This window comes from Pleuronectes platessa, chromosome 16, assembly GCF_947347685.1.
Source record: "Pleuronectes platessa chromosome 16, fPlePla1.1, whole genome shotgun sequence".
Taxonomy (NCBI): domain Eukaryota; kingdom Metazoa; phylum Chordata; class Actinopteri; order Pleuronectiformes; family Pleuronectidae; genus Pleuronectes; species Pleuronectes platessa.
This window is the reverse complement of record NC_070641.1, coordinates 18,086,079-18,103,966: the sequence shown is the minus strand read 5'-3', so window position 1 is coordinate 18,103,966 and position 17,888 is coordinate 18,086,079. Positions and strand designations below refer to the sequence as shown.

The 17,888-nt window shown below is 42.6% G+C and overlaps 2 protein-coding genes across 9 annotated transcripts; one reads left to right on the top strand and one right to left on the bottom strand.

Annotated features, from left to right (window-relative positions):
* Nucleotides 1-763: 763 nt before the first annotated feature.
* rln3a (relaxin 3a) lies at nucleotides 764-7,375 on the bottom strand. 2 transcript variants are annotated; one of them, XM_053443930.1, is made up of 3 exons: nucleotides 7,191-7,375; nucleotides 1,661-2,057; nucleotides 764-1,044 (listed from the first exon to the last, which is right to left on the bottom strand). In XM_053443930.1, the coding sequence occupies exons 2-3, from the start codon at nucleotides 1,818-1,820 to the stop codon at nucleotides 764-766; spliced, it is 441 nt and encodes a 146-aa protein (XP_053299905.1). In that variant the 5' UTR covers nucleotides 1,821-2,057; nucleotides 7,191-7,375. The 2 variants fall into 2 exon arrangements, with proteins under 2 accessions (XP_053299905.1, XP_053299904.1); XM_053443929.1 differs by lacking the exon at nucleotides 7,191-7,375 and having other exon boundaries at nucleotides 1,661-3,136.
* On the top strand, nucleotides 4,449-16,864 carry rfx1a (regulatory factor X, 1a (influences HLA class II expression)). 7 transcript variants are annotated; one of them, XM_053443923.1, is made up of 19 exons: nucleotides 4,449-4,621; nucleotides 4,714-4,948; nucleotides 6,706-7,086; nucleotides 7,211-7,320; nucleotides 7,405-7,503; nucleotides 8,091-8,185; nucleotides 8,277-8,700; nucleotides 9,418-9,599; nucleotides 10,342-10,461; nucleotides 10,740-10,876; nucleotides 11,032-11,150; nucleotides 11,353-11,459; nucleotides 11,560-11,711; nucleotides 12,433-12,530; nucleotides 12,907-13,056; nucleotides 13,436-13,644; nucleotides 14,102-14,255; nucleotides 14,354-14,399; nucleotides 14,486-16,864. In XM_053443923.1, the coding sequence occupies exons 3-19, from the start codon at nucleotides 6,726-6,728 to the stop codon at nucleotides 14,644-14,646; spliced, it is 2,724 nt and encodes a 907-aa protein (XP_053299898.1). In that variant the 5' UTR covers nucleotides 4,449-4,621; nucleotides 4,714-4,948; nucleotides 6,706-6,725; the 3' UTR covers nucleotides 14,647-16,864. The 7 variants fall into 7 exon arrangements, with proteins under 7 accessions (XP_053299898.1, XP_053299899.1, XP_053299902.1 ...); XM_053443924.1 differs by lacking the exon at nucleotides 4,714-4,948 and having other exon boundaries at nucleotides 4,450-4,621; nucleotides 7,408-7,503; XM_053443927.1 differs by lacking the exon at nucleotides 4,714-4,948 and having other exon boundaries at nucleotides 4,450-4,621; nucleotides 8,277-8,649; nucleotides 9,424-9,599.
* Nucleotides 16,865-17,888: the final 1,024 nt, after the last annotated feature.

Genomic DNA, 17,888 nt, shown 5'->3' with positions numbered 1-17,888 from the left:
CATATTTAACATTGTTTATTTTAATATAAAGTATATATGTTGTAGTTATAACATGTTGTTTTATATGCACATAAAGAACCTATACTGTGGGTATTTTAAGTAAATTTTGTTGAAAATACTTCTGTTCTTTTATTGTAATTTCAAGTTGGATTTTTATTTAGAAACTTTAACTTCGGATCTAATAACCTCTGCCACAGAAAATCTCGCTCTGTGCTCTATCAAATGTAAAATATGAAAGCACAGGACATTTTAGGCAAAGTGAGCCTTACGCTATGGTAATGTAGGAATGACGACATTTTAATAACATTCATTTTTTTTTATTATGGGTCGCTCAAAAAATAAAGGCAAGATACTAACATTCGGCTTATAATTACAAACAAGACATTTTTAGACATTAGTGACAATCTATTTAGCTGTTGATTCAAACAAAGAGTTTCATTCCCTTGAGTTCTAAGGTGCACAATTGAAAAGTAATGCAAAAATACAAAATCGATAATTCAGTTGAATTGATTTAAGAATAAATAAATTGGGCTGCTTATCACACAGCCTGGAATGCATTTTTAACACATGACAGCCCTTTCCGTTCAGACACAAACATTTCAACATTTCTTACAGCTCATATAATGGTTTAACTGCTATAGGATTTACATGCATTGAATAAAGGTTGAGTGTGTGTATTTGTGTATCTGTTTGTATATTAATTTATGCAATGTGCCGGGATTTCACTCAGACGGGGGGGGGGGGGGGGGGGGGGGTTCAACTCTCAGCAAAGGGAGCTGATCTCACTCTTGCTGCAGCCCCACTTGCAGCAGGCATTGGACAGACCCACCACCACATCGCGGCCCTTGCGGTCAGCCTTGCGCAGGGCCTCCAGGATCTCCTCAGTGATGAAAGAGCGTGTCGGCCTGCTGAACACTCCGTCCTGGCTGTCTCTAGGTGGGACTCTAAGATCTCTGGTCCTTTGGAGAAGACTCTCCAGCGAGTTGGGACTCAAGCCTTCGAAGTCCTCATCCTGACGGGAGCTAAACGGGTCCTCTGAGTCATCTTTTAACAGAGGTTAAAATAATATTTAGAGCGTGTTTTACCAGTACACAGGTCACAAGTCACATCTCTTAACCTTGCAGATGACAAATATAGCTCTCTGATTTCAGCATAGTCTACATTTTTTTCATAATTTAATATCAAATATTCTCTGTCCTTCTCAGTTTAAAATTTCCTTCACCCTCTATTGAAGTTATCATCGGCAGATGTCTTTCTGCCAATTTCACACAATTACTACTTCATTGTGGACATGCAATTAATTCATACCGATCTAAAATTGTCATAAATTATCATGTTATTGGAAATTGAGAGCATGGTGAATCTCACATAATCAATTCAAATGTTTCCATCAACATAGTAAAGTCAAGGTCAATGTCATTTATATTTATATAGCACATTTAAATCAACTTGATTTACCAAAGTGCTTTACAGGTGTTATGGTACAACAAAAGGACAGTAAAACGTATAACATCATAGTGCATGTAATACAAGTAAAATAAAAATAATGAATGTAAAATATGTTTTAAATATTAGCATTTATAAAATCAGCATCTAGAACAATCAGCTACAAATAAAAGACATATCAAGGTGGTGAAGATGTGGCACCTCCGGGTCTCACCTGCGCTCCTGAGTGATCGTTTCCATCGTGAGCCCCCACAAGTGAAGATGACCGCCCGGATGAACTCACGGCCACAGAGCTTCACCCCGTATGCTTGGTCCTCCTTGGGCTGAACCCCAGCCACCATCAGACACACAGCGAGTACCACAGCTTTCCACATAGCGTCAAAAGGAAATTCAAGATGGCGAGATGTGGTTAAAATGACGGTCGATTATTTGCTTTGAGCAGTACTTGGCTTTCTGCCTCCTGGTTTGCAAGAGCTGTGCCTTTCTAGGTGACCCAGGCGTGGTTTATAAAGGGGTTTGGAGCCGTGAAAGGGAGATATACATACTACGTACGCACTTGCAGGCCTTCTACGTGAGGAGAACAGATTCGAAAAACAGATACAGTCAGTGACCTTTATGGAGACAAAAAGCAGACCAAAGGTGGCATAATTAACAAATATATCAGAGGCCCCTATGATCTTATAGTGTTTCAGCATGTGAAGCACTTTGGTTTCCCATAACAATATAATGACGTCATCAGATCAAACTTACATTTAATATGTAAAACGTTGGGTCATGTTGTGATATGCATGAAACATATGGCACACTGACCAATTACAATTCTCTGTCTCTGTATATTTTACACATTTACATATATATAAATGCTATAATGTAGTGCTATGTGTAGGCACTATGAAAACCATCTTTCATGGTCTTTAGCCGCCATGCAATTTATTGTGAATGAATACTGGCACAATAAATAGATAAGGTATCATCAAAAAACAGAGTCCTAAAGGAAGAGTGTTACAAATTTGAATTTATTTCAAAAACAAAAATGATAAAAATAATAATAGTGAACTGACATTATCTGAATACATGGAATAATCCTTTTCGGCCTAATTACGCATGTTTCCATGAATTCCCTTGATAAGATTTAACACTCATAGACAGCACTACGGGGATATATTCAAGGCATGGTGAATGATATCATAATTATTTATATCAGCTTAGCCATTTTATGCTACACATGACCAGGTATAACTTCCGGATATATAATTTTCATTTTCTCTTGAAAATTGCTTTTCCCAAAGGTGAACTGAGACAGGACCAGTGACATTTTCAAAGTCAGATAACATAGAAGTATTATTATGAGTCAGACTGAAATAAAACACATTTTTATCTGAGTATCGCCATAGCCAAAGGTCGCCCATTTGGAAGATTACAATGGGGATGATGAATTTGTAATTAATGTGATGATGACATGCAAACAAAATGGCATTTGAGGAAGGTGTTTCACCCTGACACTCATTAACACAGTGTCAAAGGAGTGACCTGTGGCGGTCATAAGCGCAATATCAAAATGCTAGGGACTATCTTATTATGTACAATGACCACAAAACGGCAAAAAAATTTAATTATATTCTCTGTGGTAAATTAAGAAATGATAACTACTACTAATAGTAATAATAACTTCAAATAATAGCTTTCAGAAATGAAGCATCTCTTTTTTTTTTAAACTTTGTTTTTATTGAAGAGAAACACAAACATTCCTTGACAACATCACAGATCATACATGACAGACTGATTGGTGAAAAATAATAAATAAATAAAAGGACAGTTAAGATGAAGCATCTCTATACCCATTCTGTTAAGTAATGGCTAAGAAATGACTTACAGTTTGCCGATTGTTGATCCTGTGCCACAAGTAGCGTGTGTTTCATCTAAATTGCGCGAATTGTTGTTGTCTTTACCCTGGAATGGGCCCTTAATATTTAAATACGATAGATTCAAGATTTAAGAGTTTTTTGTCATGTGCACAAACAATAACATGTAGTAGTCGCTGGCAATGAAATATTTGGGTCACAGCCTCTCTTCTAGCAATGCTCAAAATATTACACAAGCAAAATATATATATATATATATATATATACACACCTAAAGAAAACAAATGTATTTGCACAAAAATTGTGCAAATATGTATGTTTACATCGAGAGAGGATACTTTCCGGGGAGACTGCCATGTATATTTACAGTAGCCAAGACTGGACAAACTAAACACCTTTGACTTTTTCACGATCAACTAAAGCTTCCACGGGTTCTCTGTCATGATTGTAAGGGGAGGGTCAAGAGAGGTGTACTGTGTTCAGCTGCAACCTGCAACCTCACCACTAGATGTCACTAAATTCTACATGCTGAACCTTTAAATCGTTTAGATTGGTCGATGAATTTGTTGACATCTTGTTTCCAGGACAGTCTGGAATTTAAATTTAGCAGTCGCTGACAATGAAATATTTGAGTCACAGCCTCTCTAGCAATGCTCAAAATATTACAAACGCAATATATATATATATATGCACCTAAAGAAAAAAATTGTGCAAATATGTATGTTTACATCGAGAGAGGATACTTTCCGGGGAGACTGCCAAGTATTTTTATAGTATCCCAGACTGGACAAACTAAACACCTTTTGACTTTTTCGCGACAACTTAAGCTTCCACGGGTTCTCTGTCATGATTGGAAGGGGAGGGTCAAGAGAGGTGTACTGTGTTCAGCTGCAACCTGCAACCTCACCACTAGATGTCACTAGATTCTACACACGCTGAACCTTTAAATTGTTAAGTTGGGTCAATGAATTGTAAACATCTTGTTTACAGGACAGTCGGGAAATTTTCTCCAAATGGGCGTGGGGTGTTTTGTAATGGGGAAAAAAAGAAAATTAAATTCTGTCATTGTGGCTTTAAGACAATTTGTCCCAGCCTTCCAGCCAATCAGCGCGCGGGACGGGGGACCGGGGAGGGGGGGAGGGAGCGGGTGGGTAGCAACAGTTGCCCTGGTGAGGACGAGAAGCGCCATAGCCACGGTAGCCCTGGCGACGAGAACCCAGCAACGAGAATCAACAACAACAACAACCGAATCGCCTAAAACAATAAAAGAAGACATTTCACCGGTGGCGGGAAACACACACGTGGAACCGGAGGTGACGCTCTTTAACACGCAGGGATGATTTTTCATTTTTTCATATCGGTTTAATGATTCAGCTGAATCCCCCCCCCCCCCCTCTTGTTCCAGTGGCCATAACAGGCATCTGTCTCCACAGGGCTAGCCGGGGTTAGCCTTGCGAGCTAGGCGTGGGTATCGAACACCATTCGGCGGTGTGTCCGTTTTTCCCCTGTGAACGAGGTCGTTTGTGTGCTCGCTCCTCGTTCGGGTGTGACAGCGGATTGTGTGTCTGTGTGTCATGACGACGCGGCCGCAGACGCACACTCGAGCAGGCCGTTGTTATGGCGATGTCAAATGCAAAAAGGTACAAAATGGCGGGTTGTTGTAGAGACCAGCTAGCTTCGCCGGATAGCTAGCTAGCTAGCGCGCGCCCCGTGATGTCACGACAGACACACGCGCGTGCAAATATGATGGTTGATAGCGGACGCTCGTGTCTTTAACGTGGAGTCGATGTCGGTTCAAAACATGTTTCTCTTTACCCCCCCCCACCCGCCAGTGGTTAATTCAGCATCAAACCAGTCGGTGCCCAGCGTCGACCGCACTGGGAGGGAGGCCAGTGTGGGTCCGTCCAGTTCAGAGAGTCACTGCTCAGACAGGTCAGGGTTAAAGGAGAGAAATGGAGCAATCTGTGATAATGGGGGAAGTGGAGACGGCTGTGTGGGGCCAGGGGCGGACACGAGCACCGAGGGGGCTGCGGGGGACTGATGGGGGGGGGGGGGTTCTGCAGGTGCTTTTCATTCAGCTTGTCACAGCTTTGTCGTGTGAAGCAACTTCATTTCCGTACAACAGGGTTCACTCTCGTAGAATCCCTCGTGTGGGTCAAAAGAAACCATTTCAATCAGTCCGTGCACAAAATGTGAAAATCAATGTGAATTTGATTTTTATTGTCACGCAGGTATACAAGGAGTTTTATTTCTGTGGTTGAATTTGTGCAAGTACAAATGTAAGAAATATAAATAAGAATGGAAAACAGCAGGGGAGGGATTGTGCATTTGTGCAATACGTTATAAGCATGTGTTATCTCACATTATTGTGTGTCTGACAGGAAGCACAACTGTGTAAAACACTGCAGAGTTAATGCAGTGGGGTGAGTTTTTTTCCCCTCATTTGGATTGTGTTATTTCCTGCTGTGTGTGTATGTGTGAGAGGCCACAGGTTTTGTGTGATCACATTTCAAGTAAGGAGACACTGAAATGCGTGTTCCCCTCAGTGCCACCCCCCGCGCGCAGGTTAGGTGCACCGCCTACAGGTCAGCGTTGCTTTCAGAAAAAACTCTCCTCTAACCTTATTGATCAGCATCAAGGCAACAAACCACCAAGTCTCACAGGGATGAACTGTTGAACACACAATGTTGCATCTGATGTTTACTTATTTTTTCCCACTTAAACTTTAAGATGACATGCATCACTCGCCTCATGTCCTTTTTTTATTCATGCAATTTTATAACTTTCGACTCCTTACTTCAAAATATTATCGAATAACTCTGTACTAGTAGTTACTCCTTTCCTTAAAGTCAAATTTAGTTCGAGCTGTGATGAGATAGAAATTGTCTAAAATCGAATATTTTATGCATAGTCTGTTTCTGTCAGAATGATTTTACAGCAGTTTGTAAGATCAAGACATATTTAGCTGTCCTAGCCAAGAATAACTAGTCTGTCACTCAGTAAAGAGCATACCTCTGACCAGATCTACAATCCCCATATGAAACCTCCTATCAATCCAAAAGTTCTACAATTTAATTTGGATCGGCACCACTGTAAATGTAAATGTACACACTTATCGATACCAACCCCCTAAATATGTGAAAATTCGCATTGGAAGTTTTTTTTCTGGTTCTGCCCCCTAATTTAGATTGGACCAAAATTGAAAGGCCTCTTCCCAGACCTATCCTCCATCCTTCCATTAAGTGTCATGATGAACTGTCGAGTAGTTTTTGTGTAATCCTGCTAACAAACAATAATGAAAACATGACCTCCTTTGCATAGGTGACCAGGAACAAACTGTTGTATAATAAGCATCTCTGATATTTGTATAAAGTTGTCACATGTTTCTTTGTCCTAGGGTGATTCCCAGCTCTTGTAATGGCCACCGCAGGCTACGTAGGCGAGATCCAGTCGGCAGCCCAATCCCAGGGGACTGGTGTCACCGTCACACCTGGGCAGCCCGATGCCAGCTCCACCCCTGCAACTGCCCCGCAGTTTCTGGCTGAGATTCAGACTGCTGTGGCTACTCCCACTGTTGTCACACCCACGGGCCAAACTGCTCCCACTGAGCAAGCCACTTCCATCATCATTCAGAAGCCTGCAGCTGGTGGTCAAGCTCAGCCCACAGCACAGGCCCAGTCAGTTCAGACTCAGTATGTGACGGCAGAAATTCAGGGCTCCCCTTCAGAGACTGGAAATGCTCAAAGCACTCCTCAGTACATCGTTGTAACAGTCACAGGTAAACCTTTATCATGCCTGAAAAAGTTATATCATTTTTCTATTTGCTGTCATCCATTGATGGAAGCAAAAACGAATCATGTGTTCTGCTTGTCGGGTCCTTACATTTGCTCTATGTCCTTCAGAGGGCTCCCTTCACTCAAGTGACAGCTTGTCGGACTCTAGTCCTCCTCCAGCTGTGGTGCAGACAGGTGTTCCCACACAGGTTGTTCAACAGGTGCAGACGGCTCAACAGGTGAAATACACTCGCACACACCCAGACAAGCACACCAGGAAATGTTTCCATGACTCTTAAAACTAGATTGTGTCCTTATCTCAGCAGACGTCTGTGGTGCAGGCCACCTCCCAGATAACCAAGACTGAGCCCGGGACCCAGCTCAGTGTCACCAGTCTACAGCCTGTTCATATCAGCCAGGAGGTAAGCTTTAACCCTCCAACACAGTTCAAGAGTGGTGGTCTAATATGATGTCTGACCATCATTTGCAAGACCATCATTATCTTACACCCTGGTTATCACCGCTTATACTACAAAACAGCATCACATGTGACCTGTATAGAATCTGCACATTTGGCTTACTATTAGTCAACTAATCACATTCGTGGTCAAACCTGCCTTTGTCGGCTTCCAGCTCCTCCCTACCAGAGCAGTAACAGCTTAAGTCAGGTAGAAAGATCATCCAGAGTGCCTGGACTTGGAAATCAGTGAAAAGCTCCTCTACCTCCCCTTGGATCTCCTTCAGTATTACCAGTCACCGGTAATGCAAGACATTGCAACAATTTTCAAAGTAGGTAAGGGACACAAGGGACTCCTGCTATTGAGTTGAGGGTATCAATAGTCTGTTTGGAAAGTTAGACAAGTTAAAAACATAAAGGGCAAAGTATGTAAAACCTGGTAGGATCCCCCTGTGGCGATACAGGAAATATGGGCTGAGTATCCAAGGAGAGATTTATTTGATGCGTGCGCTTGTGTTTGTTTGTGTGTGTCCGCGTCTGCCTTCTCCTTAGGTCCAGCAGCTCACACCAGTGCCAGTTCAACATGTTTACACCAATCAAGTGCAGTATGTGGAAGGAGGAGACACCACCTACACCACCAGCACAATGTCAGAACCAAACTGCATCAGTCATTTTCAAACAAATGTCCAGATATCATTTTTTGTATTTTCTAACACATCTTTATCTGTCTTTATCTAGTCGCTCCAGCACCTTCCCTTACACTGACACACCCCTGTACACCCAGACCACAGCTGCACAGTATTATGAAGCTCAGCCAACTTCAGGCTCTCAGGCCTCCACCCCTGGAACTCCTCTTACCGTCTCTGTGACGGCTGGCACAACAGGGGGCGTGTCCATGTTTGTGGCACAGCCCACTATTGCGGCAGGGGGAGGAGCCACATTGGTGACCACAGGTGGCACCACCAATGGGGCAGGGGATGGGGCAGGCACCAATGGTGGCACAGCAGGCAGCTATGTGATCCAGGGGGGCTACATGCTGGGCAGCAGCAGCGGAGGGGCAGCTGGCAACAGTCAGAACTACTCACACACCGCCCGCGCCTCCCCAGCCACTGTGAGTATTACAGAAGGCGAGGAGAGTAGCGTGCCGTCGGCAGACAAGAAGGTATGCAGAGGCGCCAAGCGCAGGAATTCCCTCTCGTTTTGTTCTCATCTTCACAACCTTCTAGTGGCACACACTGAAATCGCATCACAGTAGAGTTTGGTCAAGTGGAAAGCACAATTAAAAATACCGACATTCATTTTAGAACCAGAAAATGTGAGCACCTGGGTGATATGATAATATACTATTGTTGATCACAATAACACTTGTTGTAGCATACAGAATTTTTAACTGTGATTTCCTCATAGAAAACAAAACCATGACTTCATCCTTTTCATATCATTAGCTTGCATGTGAAGAGGGGCATTATTGATTTGCCTGAAATGCCCCAACATTATATTGTTCATGTCAAATTCATCATACAGAACTCCCATTTGATAATGGTAAACAACTTATGTCTAGCAAACATCCCATCAGTATTACAGTTCATTTATCCATTGCATACCAAAGTTGAATGCCACGGCACGCAAAGAAATGTATTCGTGTTTTTCCTCCCCGAATGATCAACAAACTGAAAATGTGAATGAAGTCTTCCGTGTTTGTATAATTTATCGATTTGGAAACTGTGTACGCATGTACAGTATATATATAGCTGAAAACTCAGTGTAATGCAGTTGCAACTTTGCATGTATGTTTATGTGTGCACATTTCCATTTGCATCTATTTTCTTTGCTAACTGCACCAGCTATTTTTTTTTCTTTTTCTCTGCCTGTTGGCCAGGTACAGTGGTTGCTGGACAACTATGAGACAGCTGAAGGAGTGAGTCTGCCCCGGTCCACCCTCTACTGCCACTATCTGCTGCACTGTCAGGAGCAGAAACTAGAGCCTGTTAATGCTGCCTCTTTTGGGAAACTCATTAGATCTGTTTTCATGGGGCTACGCACACGACGCCTGGGCACTCGGTAAGATGGGTTATCAGACACCGCTATAGAAGACATAATAGACCATATGCACACGCCCACTTATTTCCCTTTAATACACAAGTTCCCCAGTTGACACTGAAGGGTTTTATTGACATCTTACTAATGTGAATAATTTAAATGTATTTTTCCATTATGTTGGTTTCTGCTGAATCTTTTTTATATTATTGAAGTTTTAAATGTAACTGTGACATCACAGAGAGAGCAGGGAAGAAAACAGACAGAAAAGTGACAGAAAAGCGAAGCACATTAGTAGAGAAGAGCTACGCGGCTTACAATTTATTTCACACACACAAGTAATCCATATTGATCTCAAAAAGTGCATGCACGAAACGTTTTTTCCTGCTTGAGAGCAATGGAGTTTTTTCCAGGAATATCTGCAGAGGTGTTTGTGTAGAACTAGTGTAGGAAGAAATGTGGGTGAGTGAGTTGATAAAGACGAAGAGAGTGAGAAAGACTGACGTTTTAGAAACGTTTGGTTATATATATATATATCTGTCAAATTAAATCACATGGTCTGGTTGGTTATTGTATTTTATGAAATTAAAGATATGCATGTATATATTAGTCACTACTAATGTGGCTTTGAATCGAGTTACTGTCACTTTATTTCGACAACATAAACTTGCTCCTCTCACATCCTTTTGCTTTTGTCTCTGTAGGCCTAATGTGTCGTAATATGTTCAATGTCAAGTGAAAACATGTTTTTTTCTGTTCCTGACAGGGGTAATTCAAAATACCACTACTATGGCCTGAGGATCAAGGCAGGTTCCTCTCTTCTCCGTCTGATGGAAGACCAGCAACATCTGGCCATGAGGCAGCAGCCCTTCTCACAGAAACAGAGGTACACACAAAGTTTCCACTCCTGGTTCCATTTCTCAGTTGTTGTTTTCTTCCTCTCTTTCCATTTCCTTTATATGGCCACAGCGTTGACTCATGTTTTCTGCCCGTCTCTCACACTGTTTTATGTTCTTTTAAAAATCCTGTTGGAGTTCCAAGCAACTTTTATTGTTAATATGATAAAACAGAATTGTTACTTCTTTTCACTTTAATACTTATCTCTCTTTTTTGCTGAATATGTATCTAGTCTGTCTCATGTAGATAACTCCTTGTCCCCACCAGGTTGAAGCCTGTGCACAAAGTGGAAGGAATGACAAACGGCACTGCGTCAGGAGCAGGCCAGCAGCAGCAGCAGCAGCAACAGGGGTCAGGGCACGTGGACATCAGCACCCAGGTTCAACAGTACCAGCAGTTCTTAGGTGTGTTCAGTGAACAAATATCTGAAGCTATGACAGTAATGGCTTAATGAATGTGATTGAACATGTAAATAGCATGTTATAAACAGATAATGCTAATTGCTCTGTGCACGTGATATGATTTCTCACATCCAGTTTACTCGTTTCCTGTGTTTCAGATGCGTCTAGATCTCTACCAGAGTTCGCAGATATCGACCTTCAGGGGAAGTCTCTGCCGGAGGGTATCGAACTGGAGCACATCAAGAGCTTTCAGCTGCTGTACAGAGAGCACTGTGAGGTAAGCAGCTGAAAGGACACTGGTTAGTGAGTATTAATGAGTGACTTTTCTATCCAGTGGCCATCGAGTCAGTCGTAGAGAGTCAAAGTTCTCAGCCAACATCAAACATGAAGTTCAGCAGTTAAGCATAGTCCTGACATTGTGTGCTCGGTCATTCATTATCAGTCATTGATGTATGAGATATTTGTGTTTGTTATTTCAGGCCATACTGGATGTGATGGTCAACCTGCAGTTTACCCTGGTGGAGACACTGTGGAAGACCTTCTGGAGATTCAGCCAGAGCCAGGATGGAGATCCCACGTTGGCTGTGTGAGTGGTTAAATATTTAAGCCAAACATTCAGAATTCAGTTTCTGTCCTTGTGGCAGTAGCAGTGCTATTTTCATACAAACTGTGTGCGTGTCTTGCAGTCATGATGAGTCAGAGAAGCGTCTCCCTAAGTCCTGCCTGGTTATTCTGTGCAAGTATGACCCAGTGCTGCGCTGGAGCCGTGACTGTGACAACAGCCTGTACCAGAGCCTGGTAGAGATCCTCATCCCTGATGTCCTCAGGCCCATCCCCAGTAAGGCCCTACAATTAGTATGAATTTGCAAAATTCACCTTGACTTTCCTGCTGTGAAGGTGACCACAAAGAAATATCAGCTAATAAATAATAAATAATAAAAAAATTCAACTTGGCTTCCGGTTAGCATGAAAGCATACTATATCTCTTCATACCCACAGCACATGCCAATAGAACTACCCAGGTAACGGGGCTTCTTAAGCCCAGGTGTCAACTACTGGAACTATTAAGAACTAAAATGTCACTGCATACATCCAAAGGCCCAACTGTCCCATTCTGAAACCACTTTTAAATTCGTATGATTTAGATCAAGCACAACCGCCTTGGCGGAGGTAATGAGAGAACAGAGGTCAACGTTTCACATGTACAATCTATTAATGGCACATGGAGAGAACACATACCAAAGACAAGGCTAGCGTCTGATGTTGCCATGTTAAAGTAAGGAAAACATTCCTGGATGTGCTTGTTTGTCCCGGTCCACTGGACATTTGAATGGGTTCTTCCTCGGGTCATGCCCCAACTCATCTCATAATTTCATAGAAATTCAACTACATTAAATATATTTTATATGATACAGTACATGACCAGGAAATCTGTTGATCCTGCAAATTCTCACTCCATGTGAACCTTGTGTTTGATAATCATTGACCCAGGCCCATTCTCAGGCAATCTGAAGTGAACATGATTAAACTTTTTTTTCTATTCTTCCTCCTTCTCCCAGGTGCCTTAACTCAAGCCATCCGTAATTTTGCCAAGAGCCTGGAGAGCTGGCTGACCAATGCCATGATGAACATCCCAGAGGAGATGGTCCGAATCAAGGTACTTGTCGAGCGCTACAAAAGAATACATATGTGACATAAGTGCAACCAATTTCTCTTTGAGAATATCTCTGAGCATAAAAATCTCTGTGTGTAGCAACTTTAGCCTTTTCATAACAAGTCTCACAGTTTAAATGCTAAAATTTACTTCTTCACCAGGATGATTGATCCTGAAAAAGTTGTTTGAATAAAGGCTTGTAACACTTAATCAATAACATGGAACTGCTCATGAAGACCTAAGTACTGAAATAACCCCAAAGCTGGTACATATGGTTGTTCGCAGACTTAATTGTATGTTTCCAGGTTATTGAAATGAAGCGTGTAAATGTTTTGATATCTGACCCATCTTTCATTATTTGCATGACATGCTTCCTCAGGTAACTTCAGCCAATGCGTTTGCTCAGACACTGCGTCGCTACACCAGTCTGAACCACCTCGCCCAGGCGGCCCGTGCTGTCCTCCAGAACACAGCTCAGATCAACCAGATGCTCTCGGACCTCAACCGCGTTGATTTTGCAAACGTCCAGGTCGGTTTAGTCTCTGAGTGCTGGCAGCATGCATGTCACCTCATATGAATTTCAGTATTCGTGGTTGAGGGATCTTCTGCTGTAGCCTGTAGTCTTATTGAGGTTTCTGTGACAGACATTCTGTCTTTTGTGCAACTTCCCGCTCAAGGAAATGTGAAACAAGCTCTGTGTCATTTCTCAGAAACGCTCTATCTCCTTCCTTCATGAGCCTCAGCTGGTAGCAGAGAACTCTTTATAGCTGCCCTCCCTCTTCTGTTTAAGTGTAGACTGTGTAAACTTGAATTCATCCAGCAGACCCTGCAACCTTAACTGATGCAACTAAGGCCAGATGTGACAGCCTCTTACTGACATGCTGACCTGTCCTGTCTGCCCTTTGCAGGAGCAGGCTTCGTGGGTGTGCCGGTGTGAGGACCGCGTTGTGCAGCGGCTGGAGCAGGATTTCAAGCTGACCCTTCAGCAGCAGAACTCACTGGAGCAGTGGGCTGCGTGGCTGGATGGCGTAGTTTCCCAGGTCCTAAAGCCCTACCAGCACAGCTCTACCTTCCCGAAGGCCGCTAAGCTCTTCCTGCTCAAGTGGTCCTTTTACAGGTGCGATGAAAAAAGTTGATTTTGGAATTGAAACTTTGGGGGCCAAGAATTTTATGAGGGGTTTGTCTTTCTTTCTGTGAGCGGTTAGGTATTTAACCGATTAATTTACTGAAAGATTGATTGCTAAACTGTCTCTGGTCCCAGTTTCTCAAAGAAACAGAACGGCCGCTTAATAGATATTGGGAACAGTTGTAAGTTGCAGCCCTGCTAATAAAGTAGCCAAGATTATCTTTTGCATCAGTTTATCTTCACATGTTAATCTAAAATAAGGAATTTGAGTAATTAAGTAACAAGGAACAAGGAACATTGAATTCGGCGGAGATGACTCATTCTTTACCTTCTGAACTTTGTCATTGTGAAACACTGAGTAGTTCCTGTTTCTGGTTAGAGAAGATGTGATATAGGTACTGAATGTAATTGTAACAGTTCCTTCATTCCCACCGTCCCTGCTCTCCAGTTCCATGGTGATCAGGGACTTAACCCTGCGGAGTGCAGCCAGTTTCGGTTCCTTTCACTTGATCCGCCTGCTCTACGATGAGTACATGTACTACCTGATTGAGCACAGAGTGGCCCAGGCTAAAGGAGAAACCCCAATCGCTGTCATGGGAGAGGTACCATCACACACACACACACACACTCACACACAAAGACACACATAACTGAAATAAACAATGTAAGCCATTCTAACAAATTCCCCTCTTGCTATTAGTTTGCCAGTTTAGGCCGAGGTCTAAACCAGCTGGATCCTGACAAAGGTACTTACACTCTTCACAATATCTCCGATTATGATCACGTTCAAAGTCTTGTCTCTGACCAGCTGCTTTACCCTTGTCTATGCCAGAAGAGGAAGAGGAGGAGGAGGAGGAGAGTGACGATGATGGTCAGGAGCTTTGTCTTCCCCCAGATGGGGTCGTACTTGGAGATGAGTCTCTGGAGCCGCCTGCTAAGCTGGCCAGAACTGACCAGAGAGTCCTCTTCACCACCGGATCAGCTGACGACTAACCACAGTCACACTGCTAGATGTGGGCTGATTATATTAATCATACAGACACTTAAATGTACAAAGAACACTAATTTATACACTTGACACATGTATATAGATCTTGTAAATGTGTGTGCACACCCCTCGCTGCATACTGTAACTGTCCCACCTGTTTACACACACAAACACGTACACACACACACGCACAATCAAACCACGCTCATTCAGTATCCGCTGCTGCCTGAATGGCACGACTACCTGTTGGCACCATTGATGCAATACAAAATCATTGTTTCTGCAACAGGATGCGGTTTCAAAAACCAGTCTCTCAACGCAAAGAAAAACACAAGGCGTTTTCACCCTGAGTCATACGATCTTCTGAAAATATGAACTGAAATCCAGGCATGTCATTTTCGTTCCTCATTGTATTACAACCTGTAGCCTTGACGAGAAACACCTGCTCACCCTGGATCCTCCTGAAACCGCCACTGCCGTATCAAAGTGATCTTGAAAATACGGTGATGTGTGTGTGTGTGTGTGTGTGTGTGTGTAAAAGTAAATTCTAGAGGTTGTGGGTCAGGACCTTTGACAGTCAGAGGTTGCTGAATTTAGTTACTAATTCATTCAAAGGAAAAACACATTTGTAAAAGACAGGTGGTTGGGATTGTGTGTGTGTGTGTGTGTGTGTGTGTGTGTGTGTGTGTGTGTGTGTGTGTGTGTGTGTGTGTGTGTGTGTGTGTGTGTGTGTGTGTGTGTGTGTGTGTGTGTGTGTGTGTGTGTGTGTGTGTGTGTGTGTGTGTGTGTGTGTTCGTATGTGTTTGTGAGTGTGAGGGGTCACACCGCTCTAATGTGTTTTCTGGAGGATGACAACATTGTTTTTGTGTGTGTGTGTGTGTCTGTCTGTCTGGTTGTGTGATTGTGAGTCATGCACGTGTTGACTGGTTTCCTCTGTAGATATTTCCCAAGGCTTTCCAAATGTTGTTGATTTGGGAGACGTGTAGATTCTCTGTTTGATTTGATTTGCCTGTAAAGAAAACATAGTGGTGTTCTTGGAGTGCCTGTCGCGGCTGCTGCACACACTTGTAAAGATAAAACTACGGCTGTAGAATAGGGGCTTTCATTAGTTGCTGCAAAAAAAACCTTTCTCTTTTTATCGAACCGCTAGTTCCACGAGAGAGGTACTGTATGTGTCATATATTTAAAGAGTTTCATTCCTGCTCATCTACTAAGCTCCTCTGTGGCCTCATTGTTCTTTGAAATATCATTTTCTTGCCTTATTTTGATGCATTTTTCCACTTGTGTGTGCCAAACTTTTACTTTGATCCCAGATCATGTCATTTATGAATTTTCTCTCTATGTTTTAAGGAGGACTGTGCCTGAGTAAGAACGGTGATATACTTATATTCTGCTGTATATTTATCCACTATTTTGAATTTTGTTGTCACTAAGTGAACCTCTCGTGCCGTGTATGGTGCTGTGTTGTCACACATTGTAATCAGCCTGTGTGCTTTCTTGATTTGTGTTTGTACGTTCAGTTATCAGTCCTATCTCAGACCTTATTTTGACTTTTCCACAAACCCTGCCTCTTTGCACACTTTCAATTGTTGTCTTTAAAGCTCCGAGAGAGTCCATCTTATTTTCAATAATCCTTTACGTCTTAGGTGTTTGTGTGTTTTTACAGTGTACAGTGCTCTGCTCAGTGTGGTTCAGAGAATTTTGAGAGAGGGGAAATCTCTGTCTGCTCTCCCTGCACAGTCCACTGAGGCTCATCTCCCTCGTCTCTCTCTGCGATTCCGCCCTTCTGCCAATGGCTTTCTTTTGGCTGTTCATCAAGATTAGTTGTTGTAAACATTTCCTTCTTCCTGATTTAAAACGCATATGTCTTGAAATTGCTGCAGTGCACATCTTTGACGGGCAACACCAGCCTCAAACCAGCACATCATCCTCACATGGAGTCTGATGCTACCACAGCAGGACAGTACATATCACTCCAGTCTTTTAATGTCCCAAAGCATATAGAATGGCCATTGTTTACCCGGTAGGACAAATGTTTAGTCATTTCTTTTTATAGTTTATTGTTTCTAATGTAAAAAACAAACTTGAGGAAAAAAAAATGTTCAGTGGCAGTGTTTTATGAATTTGGTCTGCTCTAAGTATGACTGTGCCTTTGGAGGTGGTAGAATGCAATTCAGATGTTTTTAATTTTAAAGATATAAATTAAAGAATTTTTTAATTGCACTCGCGGGCCCCTGGTGTCGATTTAATTTATCTCACTGTTGTGTATCTCCACCAGTGTTGTGCATGAACTAACGCAAAAGAACGTGTTCAATGAACACGTTCACTTTTATGAGAATGATGAACTGAACGCAACTCAATGACACATAATGAATTTGAACGGTGAACACGTTCATATTGTAGCGTCCTCGCGTATAGACGACAGGAAACTTCTCTCTTTATGTGTAACTTTATTAAAGTCCACTATACGGCTCTGTTTAGCCGTATAGTGAATCTGGAATCTTCTCTCAAAAAATATTTCCCCCCCCCCACTGGGTTATTCTCTAACAATAGGTTTCATCCAGTATCTAAAAGCCAAAAATGTAATAGTAATGTGTCTTAATGTAATCGTCTTAATGTGCTTAGTTCTGGGTGGAAACCATCAGCTGAAGTGGCCTAGTCGTTAAAGCGTTTGGCCTCTAACAAGAGGGACCCGGGCTCGAATCCCACTCTTTCCCATTTTCAAGCTGGCAATATGTTACACTTAAAATTGGCAGGACTTCTCTTATTAATTGCAAAATATCTTACACTATGTTAATTTAAATTAATAAAATATAAAAACAGTAAAAAATTTAATTTAATTAAAAAAAAATTTTAAAAAGCTGCGCGCGCAATTCCTGCGCATTGGGCTTCTGCGCAGGATGTGCGCAGTGGCCTTCTGCGCAGAATGTGCGCAAGTGGCTTCTGCGCAGAATGTGCGCAATGGGCTTCTGCGCAGGATGTGCGCAGTGGGCTTCTGCGCAGGATGTGCGCAGTGGGCTTCTGCGCAGAATGTGCGCAGTGGGCTTCTGCGCAGGATGTGCGCAATGGGCTTCTGCGCAGAATGTGCGCAGTGGGCTTCTGCGCAGGATCTGCAAGCAGTATTTTTTTTTTTTTTTGTATTACATTTCATCATCATTTCTCCGCGCTGGCTGAGGGGTAAATGATGCTGGTCTTCACAGGTGACTAACCTACGCAAGCCTGTAGCCGCCCCCCCACAGGAGATTAT